The 17940-nt window shown below is 42.5% G+C and overlaps 1 protein-coding gene across 1 annotated transcript in view; it reads right to left on the reverse strand.

Moving 5' to 3' along the window:
* SPTLC3 (serine palmitoyltransferase long chain base subunit 3) overlaps nt 1-17940 on the reverse strand; it is a 131270-nt gene that overhangs the window by 83828 nt on the left and 29502 nt on the right. The window contains exons 3-4 of the mRNA XM_054723873.1: nt 1164-1318; nt 383-531 (exon numbers count right to left, since the gene is read on the reverse strand). Coding sequence (XP_054579848.1) covers nt 383-531; nt 1164-1318 — 304 coding nt within the window. The remainder of the gene's footprint in view (nt 1-382; nt 532-1163; nt 1319-17940) is intronic.

The raw sequence follows: 17940 nt of genomic DNA on the forward strand, positions 1-17940 counted from the left end.
TTCTCTCTCATCGATGTTTCTGACTCTCTATCCCTCTCCCTTCTCTCTGTAAAAAAATCAATAAAATATATTTTAAAAAAGAGAAAAAGAAAAAGAAAGGTGGGAGAAAGGACCCATAAGGGGCCAAGCAAAAGAGACAATAGTTGCTATTTTAGATAATAATGGTCAGGAAAGATCAAATTTTTATTCTGAATAACTAAAATCTACTTGACAAGAGCATAATGTTTGAAATTTCCATGAAGACTTTCATATACCTTTTCCCTCTTGCATTATATAACAGCTTTTTGAGTCACACAGTCTAGATAAGATCTACATTTGAGAAGTAGCCACAGGGAATCTCAGACCCAACTAGACAAAATTTCAAAATGGTGAACATACATACCCATTTCATGTCTGGTACTGGCCACACCTACGCCATACTCCTCTAAAACCTCCTTCACTGTCCTCATAGATTCATCGTACCTGACTGCCAAGCCAAGGAAGTTATAGGAGCCCATGTTGATGACATCTTTGATGATTCTTCCAGTGAAGCTGCAGAGAGAAGGGCGGGTGAGCACAAAGGGCTTTGTCATTTAATATCATCATAGTGCCCCATACAAGACTCACAAAGAGATCTTGCGTTCTGGCCCAAATCATGCATATATTTTTAGACTTGCCTTATTGCCACCACAAAATGGGTTGTCCTTAGAGGAAAGTATTCCCATATTGAAGCTGGGTAGAGTATTACAAAAAGGTGTCCGAGCCATGCAATATTACATAGTCCTGATTTTCCTTGGGCACTTGCTTTCATGACACCTGTGCCCTGGTTTAAATCCCAGCAAAATCTTTCTAAATGAGAAAAAGCCACGGTCATCACTTCAGCAAGAAGTAGAGGGGTATAATTTGTCAATACAGCTGAGAAGGACTTTTCCTTGATGGCTGGCTCTGTGTATCCTGCACCTTCTGACACAGTTTTTACTTAAATTGCAATATAAACATGCTACCCTTGGCAGCAGAATCACCGTGACTTCCCCTACTGGCATGTGAGGGCTTGCAAAAGGCTGAATGATGGAAGACCAGTTGCTTCCTTGCTGTGGTTTTTCAGATATGTAACCTGGTGCCCACAACAGGATTTCCTTGAAAGGATTTCCTTTCAACCAAGCCCCTCCAGGTGATGGCCTCACCGAAATGTCCAGTTGTAGTCATCCGACACCCTCTCCACCACGTCAAACAGAGGCCCTGGGGCACTGCAAATGGGCCGGTTCCAGTTGTCTCTGATTCTCATGTAAATGTTTCGTGTGTAAAAATTCTCAAAGTTTTGATACAGTGGCACAAAATCCTGTATAAGAGAGGCAGAAGTTTACCTTTGGCCCTCTTCTTTTTCTATCTCATTTGCAATTGAAGACTAAGAGAAAACCTGGAAGATCCATTCAAATATTTCATTCGCAAATATTTTTTGAGCAAGGGTTTGTGGGTAAGGGGACAGGCAGGGCTCATAAATAACTGTAAGAACTCCATACCAAAAGAATTTACACTTTAGTGGGGAAGGTGAAAAAAATGTAGCAAATAAAGGCAACAAAGATTACAGAGTGATATAAAACAAGTCCCAAAATGTGTGGAGACAAATGAATCTCTGTAGAATTTAATCTGAAGAGTAACAAATAGGTGTTTATGTCTAAAACAGTTTAATTGAAAATAACTGGTTGGGTGATAAAACAATCTTAACTTTTAAAAAAACATGAATATTCCAACTCATTTGTGTATTTAGAAATATGGATGAACTTGAACTTTGGACTTGTTGGCCAAACTGTAGGCAGGTATCTGACTATTAGATAATCAAGGGCCTAGAAAACGAGTTGAGTTTGTGGAGGCACCTGGCTTCTATCACAGTTGAAATAATAGCACTGTTTTGCTATATAAAATGTAATCTGTGCCTGAGGGGTTTGCAATCCAGCTGAGGTTCAAAGCAAGACATATCTATGTTGTCATCTAATTCCTAATAGTAAGTAACAGGCAGAAAATGCAAAACCTTGGCCTAAGCCAAGTACATTGGGCATTTGTAAGGTTAGAGCTAGAGGGAGAGAGACATCTTGCTGGAGGAATCAAGGTGGCTTTACGTGGAAGGACACTAAAGGTAGAAGGAGATTGCTATTGGCAGGGATGCTTGGACCCCGTGAGGGTGAAGGGGTTCATGTGCTGGAAATGTAGGGTGTATTTGAGAAGAATGAGTAAGAAATAAAACTCCTGCAGGTCATTTGGTCATGTATAAAAAATGCCCATGGAGACACTTGGCCCACACTGACCCATTTACCTCATCCCATGTGTCATTATCAACTAGGCTACTGAGGTGAGAAGGGTTATTATTTGCAATACACCCAAACACAATTATTGGACCCATAAAACATGATAGTATTTTTTATGTATGAATCTTGTAAACCAAAAGTAGAAATTAATGTTATGGGCTGTTTAAACTGAGGGATGTTTTCTAAGTATGAACATTTTGGATAGGACCAAATATCAAGGACATCTGGCATGGACAAAGTATCTCAGTGGACATTTCAGGCAAGACCAACTGTTCATTAATTAAATAAAAGATGTGGCAGACCTTGTTACCCTTTGCTCTGAACCTATAATGGCCCCCACCTCACCGGTAGTCAAAGCTAGAATCTTGCTTGATTGGTCTGGGTCCCTGTTACCTCTCTGATCCCATCCTCTTTTTTCCCTGTGGTGTAGTTGAGGCTGTAGTGTCAGCTGGCACAGAAAGTGGGAGCCTTAAGTGTCTAAATGAGGAACTCACACCTTGTCCTGGAGGCAATGGGGAGCCACTGAATAATTGGGAGTGGGCTTCCCCATCCTCCTGCCCATCCTCTATGAATTATTTATTCTCCTTCCCCTGGTGAAATGGAGCTAATTTCCTCAGGGAATGGGAGAACCCTGGGGAAAGGCTTTGTGGACGCCCTTCTTGTGCTACTGGTTTGACCCAGTCATCTCCTGAGCTGGTCCATTCCAGGGGAAAACAAATAGAATCTAAAGGTTTTAATGGCTGGTAACTGCACCCAAGCCACGATCTTTTCTGTCACTTTACCTTCTGGTCTCCAGTGACAATGGCATCACTTTTGGGGTAAAATTTTTATTATCTATAAGATAAAATGCTCATAACCACATACTGGGGCAATCTACTGCATGTGAATTTGAAGGATGGTTGGGCTCATAGACTAGTCACATTTATAAGTTGAAAAATATCATTCCAAGTGCATTTGCTCTCAAAGTGTTAACGATCCTGATGTAGGTTTTATTATGATTTAAAGCTACAAGGTTATGATAATCAGTTATACCTTTCTATGCTCTAACAGGGAAATGGACATATTTTTGAGAGAAAAGGGGATTGTGCAATTCCAGGAAAATTTTTTCTAAACTATTTCCTCTTTGATTTAATAACATTTATACAGAGTGTTTACTATCCTGCAGATTACCCTATATCCCCAAATGTTAATTGTCTTTCTATTTCTAATTTATTTAATTTCTTATTTGAAATACATCATATAAACTCATTCCATCTAAAGAAAAGAGAAAAGTAGGTCCTTAAGTAATATTTCTGGACTCTGAATAAAATTATGGTTTTAGATTTTATGATAAATCTTATTCAAGATAAAATTACCCATTGGTTTAGGAGAGAACTGAATAGTTGATTTAGAAAAACAGTTGGTTTTAGGTAGAAAATGACCAAAATATTATGTCTTCAAAATTAAGATAAAATTAATTTCAGACATGGAACCACAAGATGCATAGATATTAGGGCAGAAGGAACATGGAAATCATAGAGTTCAAATACCCATTTGACAAGTGAGGAAAATCAGATCCAGCAAAGGGAACTGAACTCAGGTCAACCTCCCACTTCACCCACTCTGCCGGCAGTCACTTCAGGGTGACCTCAGGCTGGCACCTGCCCCAGCTTGGAAACACCAGCAATGATGGAAAACATGACCACCAATATGGAAAAGTAAGGCCAACAGATTGCCAAACCATGGAGTACTGTCCATTCACCATAAGGAACTTGGCATTGACTCGAGAAAACAACTTGGGGCTTCTCATTATTGATGCCTTATAAAGATATCCATCCCTGAGGGAAGATGGGAAAATACTCCATCCTGCCAAACCTTTCCGGTTTCTGGCTCAGAGATCCAAAATTTCTGCTGGTAAGGAAACCAGCAGCTAGCTTTTAATTGGTATAGATACTCTGAAGGCAAAATACAGGGATTGTAGAGAAAATTTTCTGCTAGAAAATGACCTTTACATTAAAAATAAATTTTTATTAATTAGGTATCTGAAACTTCTTGGTCAAAAGGATGGCCCCCAGCTTTTTTTTTTTTTTTTTTTTTCCCCACACAGAGTCATTTCTTTGTGGGTGATATGAGCACTAAACTAAATCTGAAAATCAAGTTCAGCAATCTACATGTTCCTGAGAAGGTCAATTGAGCTTGGAAACCTATTTAGAACTCAAGATATGGTCCAGGAAAGAACTATCTTGCTTGTTCTTTGCCTCATCCTCCTCTACCTCCTCCTCACCTGTGAGTCTTCCTACCACTGAATGGGTGTGCTGTCACCCCACCCCATTCCTTTGAGCATCAGTGAGGTTTCTTCAGGAGCAGTCAATACCTTGCAAAGGTCAATGTCCTCTAGTCTCAGGTAAGCCTCCCACAGCATTTTAACTATACCAGAAAATGAAACTTGACTGGATATTGCAAAAACAAGCATTGCAATAGGAGAGCATTGCAATAGCATGGGAATATCTTTATCTATCTGTCAATTTAATTTGTCACTTGACCTACTCACTGTTCATTTTTTTCCTGACACAGATGACTAGATGTGAGAGTAAACCCCAGGCTCTAAGGACACAATCATTTTAGGGGTAGGCTACAGGAGGATTTAGCAAAACCTAAAAATGCAGCTGAAACCGATTTGGCTCAGTGGATAGAGCGTCGGTCTGTGGACTGAAGGGTCCCAGGTTCGATTCCGGTCAAGGGCATGTACATTGGTTGCGGGCACATCCCCAGTGGGGGGTGTGCAGGAGGCAGCTGGTCGATGTATCTCTCTCATCGATGTTTCTAGCTCTCTATCCCTCTCCCTTTCTCTCTGTGAAAAATCAATAAAATATATTAAAAAAACACACAAAAACCTAAAAATGCAGTTACAAATATGGATTGTGGGGTTTTTTTTTTCTGCAATATGACAATCTTTCTTTTTCCATTTTTAAGCCTGTAGGGTACGTCAAAATTTTCTAAATGTTACAGATATTTCTATCTAAGTTTTATAGACAAATTAATAGAAAGGCAGAAAATTTGAGTTGAAAAATTGGGAATTGAACTTTATTCTAAAACCAACGCTCTTTTTGATAAACCATGCTGCAGGATTAGGGTGTTTATAAGGAATCAAAGAGAATACATCCATAGTCCGTTTAAAAAAAAACCCACCAAATTTGGAAGCATATCCATTTTTATTTTATTTAACTACATTTCCATTCAGTAGCAAATAGAATCATGAATTTGTCAAGAGATAAAAATCATTACCAAGCAGCACTAGTCATTTGTTCCTCCATTGACACTTCTGTTCTCACCTAACATTCACTTTTATATCATTACTAGAGGCCCGGTGCACAAAATTCGTGCATTGGGGGGGGGTGTCCCTCAGCCCAGCCTGCACCCTCTCCAATCTGAGACTCCTCGAGTGATGTCCAACTGCCTGTGTAGGCCCACCAGTCAGACATCCCTCTCATAATCCAGGACTGCTGACTCCCAACCGCTCACCTGCCTGCCTGCCTGGTTGTCCCTAACCGCTTCTGCCTGCCAGCCTGATCACCCCAACCACTCCCCTGCCAGCCTGATTGATGCCTAACTCTCCCCTGCCAGCCCAATTGCCCCTCACTGCCCTCCCCTGCAGGCCTGGTCACCCCTAAATGTTCACCCCTGCAGGCCTGGTCGCCCTCAACTGCCCTCCCTTGCTGGCCCAGTCACCCCTAACTTCCTTTCCTTGTCAGCCTGGTCGCCCCTAACTGCTCTCTCCTGCTAACGTGCAACCTGGCCCCTCCGAACTGCCCTCCCCTGCAGGCCTGGTCCCCCCAACTGCCCTCCCCTGCAGGCCTGGTTGTCCCCAACTGCCCTCCTCTGCCATCCCGGTCACCCCTAACTTCCCTCCTTGCAGGCCTGGTCCCTCCCAAATGCCCTCCCCTGCTGGCCTGATTGCCCACAACTGCACTCCCCTGACAGCCATCTTGTGGTGGCCATCTTGTGTCCACATGGAGGTGGCCATCTTTGACCACATGGGGTGGCCATCTTGTGAGTTGGAGTGATGGTCAATTTGCATATTACTTCTTTATTATATAGGACTAGAGGCCAGGTGCATGAAAATTCATGCACTGGATGGGGCATCCCTCAGCCCAGCCTGCTCCCTCTCATAGTCCGTGAGCCCTCAGGGACGGGAGGTGATCCGGCAATCAGGGGAAGGTGATGCCCCCATCACACCTCTACTGCTGCCACTGTCAGCAGTGCAAGCCTCGGCCGACCCTGGTTTTCTGAGCCTCAAGTGGCCCTGGGCAGGTGGGCAGCTGCCATCCAAGGTGTGCCTGTGCCTTGGGCCGGCTCTGGGCAGCTGGGGGGCTGAGGGGACTGGGGGATTCTGGAGGCAGGCACACAGCAAGGCTGGGCCCGCCTGGGGGTGGGCCCAGCCTTGCCACATGCCTGCCGCCACAATGGGTCTGAGGGGACTGGGCACTGCCATCTTTGAGGGCATGGCAGTCAATTAGCATATTCCTTCCTTATTGGTTGTGGGCACTGCCATCTTTGAGGGCGGGGCAGTCAATTAGCATATTCCCTCCTTATTGGCTGTGGGTGCCACCATCTTTGAGGGTAGGCAGTCAATTAGCATATTCCCTCCTTATTGGCTGTGGGTGTTGCCATCTTTGTGATGGCATGAGGGTCAATTAGCATATTCACTCTTTATTAGCTAGGATTTCCTTTTGGAAAATAGCTCGTTCTCTTACCAGGGTTCAGCTCAGAATAATAATAAATTATGTTTGTGTTTTCTTTTTTGTTGAAAAGAATAACTATATTACAAACAGTCCTTAGAAATATGAGAAACACAAAGGAAAACTGACTAAATTTAATTTTTATTATTCAGAAATTAGAGGGAGTTTGAATAAACATAGTGGACTTAGTACTTGTACATATTCTACCACTCATCTAAAAGTCCTATGAAATGACAAAAAAATGGCAATTTCAGAACAAAATGAATCTATAAATGCCAGAAAACAGTCAAGAGTATCATAAGTCAGAAATATTAAAGGGTCACAAAAGATAGAAAATGAATTAAGATCTGATCAATGGAGAAGGAAGACCACAGGGAACTATAGCTCTAAAACATTAGCAGAGAAGACTTGTGTGTACATAAGTGACCTGTAGCAGAGTGTCAAGCTGAGAGTCAATACCTGTAAGAAGTTGATACTCAGGGTGAATAACTGGAAAGCTGGATCTCTTTGTCCTCCTTCCTCCTTTTATTGGGTCAGTAAGTAAGAAGCAGTAATATTATCCACAGGACAAAGCACTGTGATGGGAAACAAGGGCTGAACAGAAGAGCCATGTCCCAATGTGGGAAGCCCACACAGCAACACAAGCTACTGTTCCTGGCAATTCATTCTATTTCCCTCTACAGTCACTCAAGATAGGGGACTATGTGGGCAAATAAGGATTCTAAATACAAAAAGGAGCATAAAGCAAAGTGCCACTACTATTTAAGGAAAACTAGCACAATAAGAGGCACAAAATTTAATAAGCAGAAGAACTAACATCTAGAGAAAAGGCAATAGAGCAAACAGAAGAATGATTATTTATATATGTATTTATATAACTATATAAGATATTTTTAGAGAGACAAAACAAAATAGTGTGTTCTTTAAAAAAATAAAATATTTAAAAGTATAAGGGACACTGCTGAAGAGCAAATTAATAAGCTAGAATAATAAGCTGACTATGTTTTTCAGGGCCTAATGAGAAAGAACAGAAACAAAATTAAGGAAAAGCCAAGAGATATGAAGAACAAATTCAGAAGATCTAATAGAAGTTGCAAGATTGAAAGAAGGAGGAGAAATGAAAGAGGAGGAAAAGGTGAAAAAGAAGAAGGCTTGTCCAGTGTGGTTCAGTGGTTGAGCATCGGCCTATGAACCAGGAGATCACAGTTTGATTCTGGGTCAGGGCCCAAGCCTGGGTTGCAGGCTCGATCCCCAGTGTGAGGCTTGCAGTAGGCAATATATCAATGACAGAGTAGCTGGTGCAGAGGTGGAGTGAATGAGTTTAAAGATACAGGTATGTGAATCTGGCTCTGCCACTTACTACTTGTGTAACCTGAGGCCAGTTTTTAAACCCTCATGGGCTCAGTTTTCTCATGGATAAAATGGGAATAACAATTCCTATTTCATAGGTGCCTAAGAATTCAATGAGAATACATGTTTACTACTGTCACAGAATACTCTGTGAATAAATGAAAAAAATAAAAAAGAAATTGCAATACAACTATCTGAAAACCGGTGACAACTAAGAAGAGAATTTATTAAGGTGGTAACATTTGAAATTAATATGAAAATATCAAATGCTTTCCTACACAGCATCAATAACTAATTAGAATATAGGATAGAAGGTAGTATTAAAATAGCACCACCATAAAAAAATCATAACCAAATAATAGTAAAAGGGGAAATGACAGAACATTATAATAAAGAAAATTACAAAATATTAATAAAGAACATGAAAATATCTAAATAAATGGAGAGATGTATCATGTTTCTAAAAGGGAAGACTAAATATTATTCAAATGTCCAATTTTCCTAAGTTAACCTATAAGTTTAATGTATTGTTAATTAAAATAACAAGTTTTTTTCTTAAAATCCAGTACCTGATAAACTAATTCTAAAGTCTACACAGGGAGAAAATCTTTAAGAATTACCTAAAACTTGTATATTTATCTAAGAAATAGGCAGATTAATATTTTAAATCGGTGGGTAAAAAATAGCCATCTATTTAATTGAGATGATTTATAATATATCTTTAAAAAATAGTCATCTTACCTCACACAGCACATAGAAATAAATATTAGATGAATTCTTGGATTAAATATATTAACACCCCAAATCATAAAAGTACCAAATAAAATGAAGAAAAATGTGTTGTAATTTTGAGATTAAAAAGTGCTTTCCTAAACATGATTAACTCTCCCTTCTCAAAGAAAAAAAATAACAGCAAAATAATAATAATAACAACAAAGAAAACATAAAAGAAATGTTTGATGCATATGACATAAAAATTAAAACTGTATGTATGGCTAAATATAGCATAGAATAATTAAAAGCCAAGAAGCAGAATTAGATAAATCTTTAAAATACATTTAACAGACAAATTATTAATATAAGGATATGTAAAAGGAACTGCTCTAAGTCAGTAAGAAAAATAATTTAATAAAATTATGAGCAAAGGATATGAATAGGCAATCTAGAGGAGTAAGTATAAATGACTAACTAATAACCATATCTAAAGAGGCTCCATCTCATTCTTAATCAGGAAATGCAAATTAAGACAAGACAAAAATATGTACACCTATCTGATTGGCAAAAATTTAAAAAAAATGCTGGTGATGTCAACATATCAAGTACTGGCAAGGAAGCAAGATCTCTCAGGTACTGTTGACTGGAGTCTAGCTATGCAAACTTCCTTAAAAGGAAATTTGCCAATCTCTCAGAAGTTAAATGTACATTATTTGGACCCAGAAAGCCACTTCCAGGAATTATCCTCAAATAAATATATGTGCTATTCATTGAATAATTATTTACAATAATATAAATATCCTATCTAATAAAGAGGGAATGTGCTAATTGACCCTCACGCCATCGCAAAGATGGCGGCTCCCACAGCCAATAAGGAGGGAATATGCTAATTGACTGCCACATCCTCAAAGATGGCAGTGCCCACAGCCATAAGATGGTGGTGCCCAGTCTCCTAAGCCCCGCCAGGGCGGCAAGCCTGGGGGCGGGCCCGGCTGCTCTGCGCACTGCCTCCTGAGTCCCCCAGTCTCCTCAGCCCCCCAGCTTCTAAGGGCCAGACCAAGGCACAGGCAAGCCTCGGATGGCAGCTGCCCAGCCATCCAGGGCCACCCGAGGCTCAGGTAACCAGGGCCGGCCAAGGCTTGCGCTGCCAGCAGTGGTAGCAGAAAAGGTATGATGGGGCATCGCCTTCCCCTGATCGCCAGGTCGCCTCCTGCCTCTGAGGGCTCCGGGACTGTGAGCATGGGCAGGCCGGGCTGAGGGAACCCCCCCCCCACCTCCAGTGCATGAATTTTCATGCACCAGGCCTCTAGTGGTAATATAAGTGATAATCTATACTAATAAAAGGGTAATATGCTAATTAGAGCAGACGTCTTCCGGACGTCCATCCAGATGTCCATTTGGACAAAGCCACAGCAGATGCGAGGCCCGGGTCTCAGGCAGCAGTGGGCTCAGGCAGCTGTAAGCCCTGGCGGCTGGGAGACCTGGGTCTTAGGCAGCTGTGGGATCAGGCAGCCATGAACCCCGGCAGCTGTGAGGCCCAGGGCTCAGGCCTCACAGCTGCCGTGGCTGGCAGTGGCAGTAGCAGCAGGATAATGGAGATGGCGCCTTCCCCTGATCAGTCTGTTCATCTCCCCCAGAGGGAGGCCACACTGAGGCTTAGGCATGCTCCCAACGGTAGCGGGCCTAAGCTGTCAGTAGGACATCCCCTGAGGGCTCCCAGATTGTGAGAGGGGGCAGGCCAGGCTAAGGGACCCCTCCAGTGCACACGAATTTTCATGCACCAGGCCTGTAGTCTATACTAATAAAAGGGTAATATGCAAATTGGTCACGATGCCTTCACAGTAACAACAGAATAGCAGGCTGCATGGGGCAACAAGGCCTGCAGAGGAGTTAGCGAGGGATGACCAAATGACTGAACAGCAGGCTGCATGGGGCAACCAGGCTGGCAGGGGGGGCAGTGAGGGGTGACCAGGCTGGCAGAGGGGGGCAGTTGCGGGCAACCAGGCCAGTGGGGGAGGCAGTTGGGGGCAACTAGCTTGGCAGGGGGGGTAGTTAGGGGCAACCAGGCCTGCAGAGAAGGCACTAAGGGGCAACCAGGCCAGCAGGGAGGGGCAGTTAGGGGCAACCAGGCTGGTGTGGGGGCAGTTAGGGGCAATAAGGATGGCAGGCAGAGGCAGTTAAGGGTGATCAGGCTGGCATGGGGGGGGGCAGTTAGGGGCAATTAGGCAGGCACGCAGGCAGGTGAACAGTTAGGACCCAGTGGTCCCGGATTGTGAGAGGGATGTCTGACTGCCAGTTTCGGCTGACTCCCTGGGATCAGGCCAAAACCAGCAGTCGGGCATCCCCCGAGGGGTCCCAGATTGGAGAGGGTCCAGGCTGGGCTGAGGGCACCCTCTACCCGCACCCCCCCCATGCATGAATTTTATGCACTGGGCCTCTAGTCTATAATAAAAGTATAATATGCTAATTAGACCAGACATCCTTCTGGATGACCTTCCGGATAAAGCCAGGTCTGCGAGGGAAGCCCAGTTCCCAGGTGCCTGCCGGTGGCTGGAGGGAAGCCTGGGTCCCGGGTGCCTGCCAGCAGCCTGACGGAAGCCTGGGTTCCAGGTGCTAGAGGAAAGCCGGTGCTGGCAGCCAGGAGAAGGAAGACCTACTCTTGCAAGAATTTCATGCATCGGGCCTCTAGCACATTCATATTACAGAACACCATTGTGCAACTATTGAAAGGAATGATGAAATCCTGCACTGGCTTGTAAAGATATCCAGACATATAGTTAGATTTAGAAAAGTGAATCACACACATGTATGATATGATCTCATTTAAATTAAGGAAAGGACATAATACGTACAAATGAATATATGTATAATTAAGTGCACAAAAAAGACAGAAAAGATGAATAAAGAGCCTGCTTTTGATCATTATTTTCATAACTACAAAAGCAAAAACAAACAAACATGCGTTTGAGGAAGGGCTCTTCGTTAGGGCCAGTGATGACCCACCCATTCCTCACATTGGCTTATTACTAGTTGGTATACATTAACAAAGCTCTATCTTACTGAGATCAATCCATCCTGCCTATTAGGACAGATGCCTCCTTGCAAAGGAAAGTAGAGAGTTCTATATTGTAAAAGAACTAAAAAATGATCTGACTAACATTTTAATGACACATTAGAAATTATCTTTGTGTGTGTGTATACATGGGCATATGTATGTATATATTTGAATACACACACACACACACACACACACACATACACACACACACACACACACACTAGAGGCCCGTTGCAATTAGATTCCTGCAAGAACAGGGCTTCAGGCGGGCTTCCCTCCCACCACCGCCACCTCTCCCACCCCCCCCCACACACTTTCCCTGCCACCTCTGGCCCCCACCTCCCACCCCACGCTTTTCCTCCCGCTGCCACCTCCCCCCCCCCTGCGCTTTCCCTCCCACCGCCACCGCTGCCCCGCACTTTCCCTCCTGATGCTGCCTGGTGCTTTCCCTTCCTTCCCGCCATCTCTGGCCCCCACCCCACGCTTTCCCTCCCGCAGCCGCTGCCCCCACCCTGCGCTTTCTCTCCTGCCACCGCTGCCCGGTGCTTCCCCTTCCGCTGCCACCCCGCACTTTTCCACTGCCCACCACCGCCGCCACCTCCCGCCTTACCCGTGCTTTCCCTCCCACAGCCACCTTGCTTTCTGCTTCCCCTCCCTCTTCCTTCTATGCTGTCTTCAGTCTTCACTCCTCCCTCCCTCAGCACATGCAAATTAACCACTATCTTTGTTGGGTTAATTTGCATACTCACTCTGATGGCTGTGTGCGTAGCGAAGTTACGGTCAATTAGCATTTTTCTCTTTTATTAGTGTGTAGTACCTGAGTATTCACTGTGGGGAGGCTGTGATTTAATTTTACTTTTACTGATGATCTTATTTTACAAAATATTATAAAACTTTGATTTTGGATTTGTTTTGCTAAACTATAGGACATGATCTTCTGCTAGTTGCATTTGTGAAAATATATTCATCCCTTGTGAAGTGCATTTGCCTTTTAGAAGCAGTCAGAAGGTATTTGCCACTATGCTTGGTTGGGGAGATTAAGGATTTCACTGGCCAGTGATTCCTATTATATTTAAAGCTGTTGATTTCTTAGTGATATTTAAGTCGAAGAAGTGTGGGAATGAGTTGTGCTGAGTGAGGACCATGCCAGGCAGAGAGGAAGGCAATAAAACTTCCTGAGGTAGGTACATGTAAGCTCTTCTTGAGGAAAAGCGAGGAGGTCGTGGTGTTTGAGGTAGAATGAGAAAGCTGAGGAGTAGAAGAGATGAAGGTAGAGACTTAGAAGGAGCTGTGTTCCATAGGGACTTGGCTAGCTCTGGCTCTTACTCTGAGTGAGAAGAGAAGGCGTTAAAGGGTTTTGCCCAATGATGGTATATGACCTTACATAGGTTTTAAAGAAATCATGTTCATTGTTAATTGAGAAGAGACTGAGGGGTCGAGTCTGGAAGCAGGGTACAGCTAGGCAAGAGAAGGTGGTTGTTTGGACAAAGCTGATGGCATCAGGGATAGTAAGAAATAGTAGAAGAACAAACGTATTTTGAACATAGTACTGACAATATTTGCGGACAGATTTCATTTTGAGTATAAGAGAAAGAGAGGAGTCAAGAATGATTGAGGTTTTGAGCCAGAATACGTGGACTGATGGAATTGCCATTTACTGCTCTGGGAAAGACTGTAAGAAGGAGAAAGCTAAAAGGGAATATCAAATACACAGTTTTGGACATGTTAACTCTGAGTGATGCTAATGAATGGCCTCTAGTGTGCAGGTAGAAGGCTTGGCCTGGACAGAAGCCCAGACATCTACTCTGTAGTTATGAGAGGTAGTGGGGAGGTCAAATATGTGAGCACAGGTACATGTAAGTAGTGGCTGAGGAAGCATATTCTGACCTATTTCCTCAATGAAATAGGGAACAAGATTATAACTGAAAGTCAGGAGGGACAAAAGTGTTGGAAGTTTTGAAGGAAAGAAGAAAGTATGGAACAGTCATCTAGAGCTAGTGACTAAATGTAGGAAGGTAATATAATGTGACTGGAAGGGAGCACTGAGGCCCATGTTGAAGCTTGTGATCCTGAATTTAAAGGGATACCCATCAGCATGGTGAGTGAATTCAGTTGAGGGTGTATCAAGGTCTATGAAATTTAAGTTGGATAGGAGGAAGAAAAGGAAAAAGCTTAAAATCAGGGGATCCCAGGCTCCAGGGACAGGGTTGAATAAGAGATATTAATGAGGTGACCTTTGGAAAGCATCTAAGCATGGGACCAAACCATCTTAATTAGAGGGATTCAGTCCTGCCCCCCAACTTTTGGGGGGGGGGGGAGAGGGCCTGAAGGTGCAATCACTTGCCAATGGCAGATGATTTAATCAATTATAGCCATGTCATGAAGCCCCATAAAATCTCAAAAGGATGGGGTTCAAAAAGCTTCTGGGTTGGTGAACACATGGAGGTGCTTGGAGTATGATGCACCAGAGAGGGCGTGGAAGCTCTCTGACATTTTTCTTACACACCTTGACCTATGAATCTCTTCTATTTGTTTGTTCCTGAGTTATATCCTTTTGTACTAAACTGGTGATCTAGTAAGTAAAATGTTCTCTATGTTCTGTGAGCCACTCTAGCAAATTAATCAAACTGGAGAAGGGGGTTTAGGAACCTCCAGTTTATAGCAGTTGGTCAGAAATACAGGTAACAACATTGACTTGCAACTAGAGTGTGAAGTCCAAGGAGGGGATGTTGGAACCCTCAATGTATAGCCAGTCAGAAGCACAAGTTAAACTTGTGAAAGGCATCTGAGTGTGTGTGTGTGTGTGTGTGTGTGTGTGTGTGTGTGTGTGTGTGTGAGAGAGAGAGAGAGAGAGAGAGAGAGAGAGAGAGAGAGAGGTTGGAGAGACACTTACCCTGTAGAATCTATTTCTATTTCTCATTCTATTTCTGAGTAGATAGTGTCAGAATTTAGCTTAATTCTTGGGCATCCTGGCCCAAGAATTGTTTGTTGGTGTTGGGGAATACTCCTATATCGATATTGAGTCTTAGAATACTATTTATACCTGAACATAGGTGATAACTGAATTTCTCATTGAGAACCTCTAGAATAGCAATGCTTCTCACATTGTCACATTTTAACATATGCCCATATCACTTGAGGATCATGGTAAAATAAAGATTTTGCTTTAGAATTCTGCACTGGGCCTAAAATTCTCTATTTCTAATAAGCTCTCATGTGATACCTTTGAGAAGGGTCAACTTATGGTCCCTGGACCAGCAGAACTGTCATTACCTGGAAGCTTGTTAGAGATGCAGAATCTTGGCCCCATCCCAAAGCTACTAAAGGAGAACGTACGTGATCTCCAAACCATTTAAATGCACAGGAAAGTTTGAGAAGCAGTGCTGTACATATTGGTTTCTAACTTAGGCTGCTCAGGAGAATCACCTGGGAAGCTTTTATGAACCCCATCAACCAGGGTTCACCACAAAACAATTAAATCTGAATATCTGGAGGTAAAGCTCATGTATTAGTACCTTTTAAAGCTTCACAAGTCATCCCAATGTGCAGCCAAGGCTAAGAACTGGTCTGATCTTAACATCCTACCAGCTCCTGGCCAGCATGTTAAGTTCCCAGAGAAGCCCCAATAAAGCTCTCTGAGTTTAGACCCACCCAGGTCAAAACAGGAAGACCAATGCTTGGACCATCTGTTTGTTTTGGACAAAATCATATCTCATATTCAGTGATAATGTGGGACCCTGTACTTCAAATTACTCAGAAGAAAGTCTCTCTGGGAGAAGCAGGCTGCTGCATCAGGGTGCAAAACAAGTTTTAATTCATGTAAACATTTGAAGACGTGCCTTAAACATTCCTATAGCTACAACTTGCTGAGCCCTCTTTCTCCCATGTGGACGTAAAAGTCTCTGCAGATGGGCAAGAAATGTCTGGAATTTACTTGTAGGGGCACTGGGGGACTATCTGGATCTAATGTGAACACAAAATTGCAATTAAAATGTTTTATAACAGTCTGGTGTCATTAGAAGGAGTCTTGATGAACATGGTAACAACTATAAAGATTGATAAATGTGGCAGTGCATGAAGATATTAAAGTCTCTGATGATGCTTGACATTTACTTGATTATATTTGCTTACATCTTCTTGTTTTTGAGAAGTTGGGCCATAACCTCGTTGAGAAAGTAATTAACCTAGAGGTCTTTCATAAATTACAATTCAACTCTAAAGTTACCTTTTATTTAAAAAATAGACACATGTTTCTACAAAATTAAAAGTTAAAAGAAGGATTTAAGCAAACATATTTAAACCATATATCTGTTTGTATTGTTCTTTTCCTTGCCAGGGTCTTCTGATTGTTGATGGAGTCTATGGGAGGTACCAGGTGTCCTGGGCCTGTGATATTTTTAGTGCTCTCTTGAAAAGAGATTTTTATTTTTCTATTCTTTTCACTTAGTTTATACTAATGAATCAGAGCTTTCATGTTTTGGAATAAACTTCAGAGTTTGGGCTAGCAATCAAAAAGAAGAAAAGTAAAAAAGAGAGTCTAAATTTGGGCAACAGTTTAGTTTGAATGGATGGTTTGGTATGACAGAAGTCATCCCAGTGAGAGAAAATAGAGAAATTGAATTAAAAAATGCTTATATTTGATTAACAAAAAGTGAGGAAAAAGACATGCCCATTAGTTTGACCATTTGTACACTTTAAACATATACAATTTTATTAAAAATAAGATCAAAATTTAAAAATTAAGAGTCAAAGAATGTAATCAGAAGTCACAGCATCCATTTATGATATTTTTAAAACCAGAATAACTCTTGTCCACCATCACTTCATCGAAGTGCTTTCTTTCCTGATGTCATTTTGTGAATGGCTGGTTTGTCTTATGGGACAATCTATTCTGCACTCCTAGTGACCCAGCTTTTTGAATAGAATAATGCTCATTTCTGCTAAAAGAACCAGCAGTCATTGAAAAGCAGCACATTCCATGTTTCCAGCCAGAGACTTCAAGATGTGCCTCAGATCGCTTATTTTCACAGAGCAAGGTTACTGTCAGAAGTGCAGGACTGGGGGCAATATTAAAAGGATAAAGGTCAGCCTGGAGATAGAGTATCTAGTGACTAAGTCCCATAAAAATGTACATAGTAATTGCAGCCATTGCCGTTAATTAGGGCCTGTTACTCTGAAAGCCTCTAAATCTAACAGGGCTCAAAAGGAAAGAACACATAATAAAAAGGGTGCCACATAAAAGGAATATCTATTAAGGAGAGTCAAGTGACTGGTGATGCTCTCTACTTCACGGAGATCAAATGGGTGGGACATTATTTATTTTGTAAAGAAATACAACACACTGTTTTACTGAATGCAATGCCGCCCTCCCGAGAGGTGAGTCAAGCAGTTCTTGCATCAATAGTGAGGGGTGTTAGAGACAGGCTGCTGTGCCCTGTGCTTCTCCCATTGTTTAGGACTAAAGCATCTCTTCCTTCCCTAATGCTCAGAGTTGGAGGCTGACATCTCAAAGAAGGGAGCTGCCCGGCTCAAGGTCAAATCCCTTTCTGGAGGTAGTCCCCATCTATCATCATTGAAGGCTCAACCCCCTGTCTCAACACTTCTGAAGGGATCTCCCACCTCAAGAGCTCCCTGACTGCATCACAAATCACCTTCCCCATCTTTCCCCTTCACTCCCTCCCAAGTGTACAGCTGTTGATCCCAGGAGCATATCCCTATAACCTTCTTGCCCTCAACCACCTTAGAGTTGTCTGTGCTGAGAACCAACTTGCATATATATAAATGTGCTCTGCTTGAAAGTAAGAAGTGCGTTAGGAAA

The sequence above is a fragment of the Eptesicus fuscus genome, chromosome 12, assembly GCF_027574615.1.
Source record: "Eptesicus fuscus isolate TK198812 chromosome 12, DD_ASM_mEF_20220401, whole genome shotgun sequence".
NCBI lineage: Eukaryota > Metazoa > Chordata > Mammalia > Chiroptera > Vespertilionidae > Eptesicus > Eptesicus fuscus.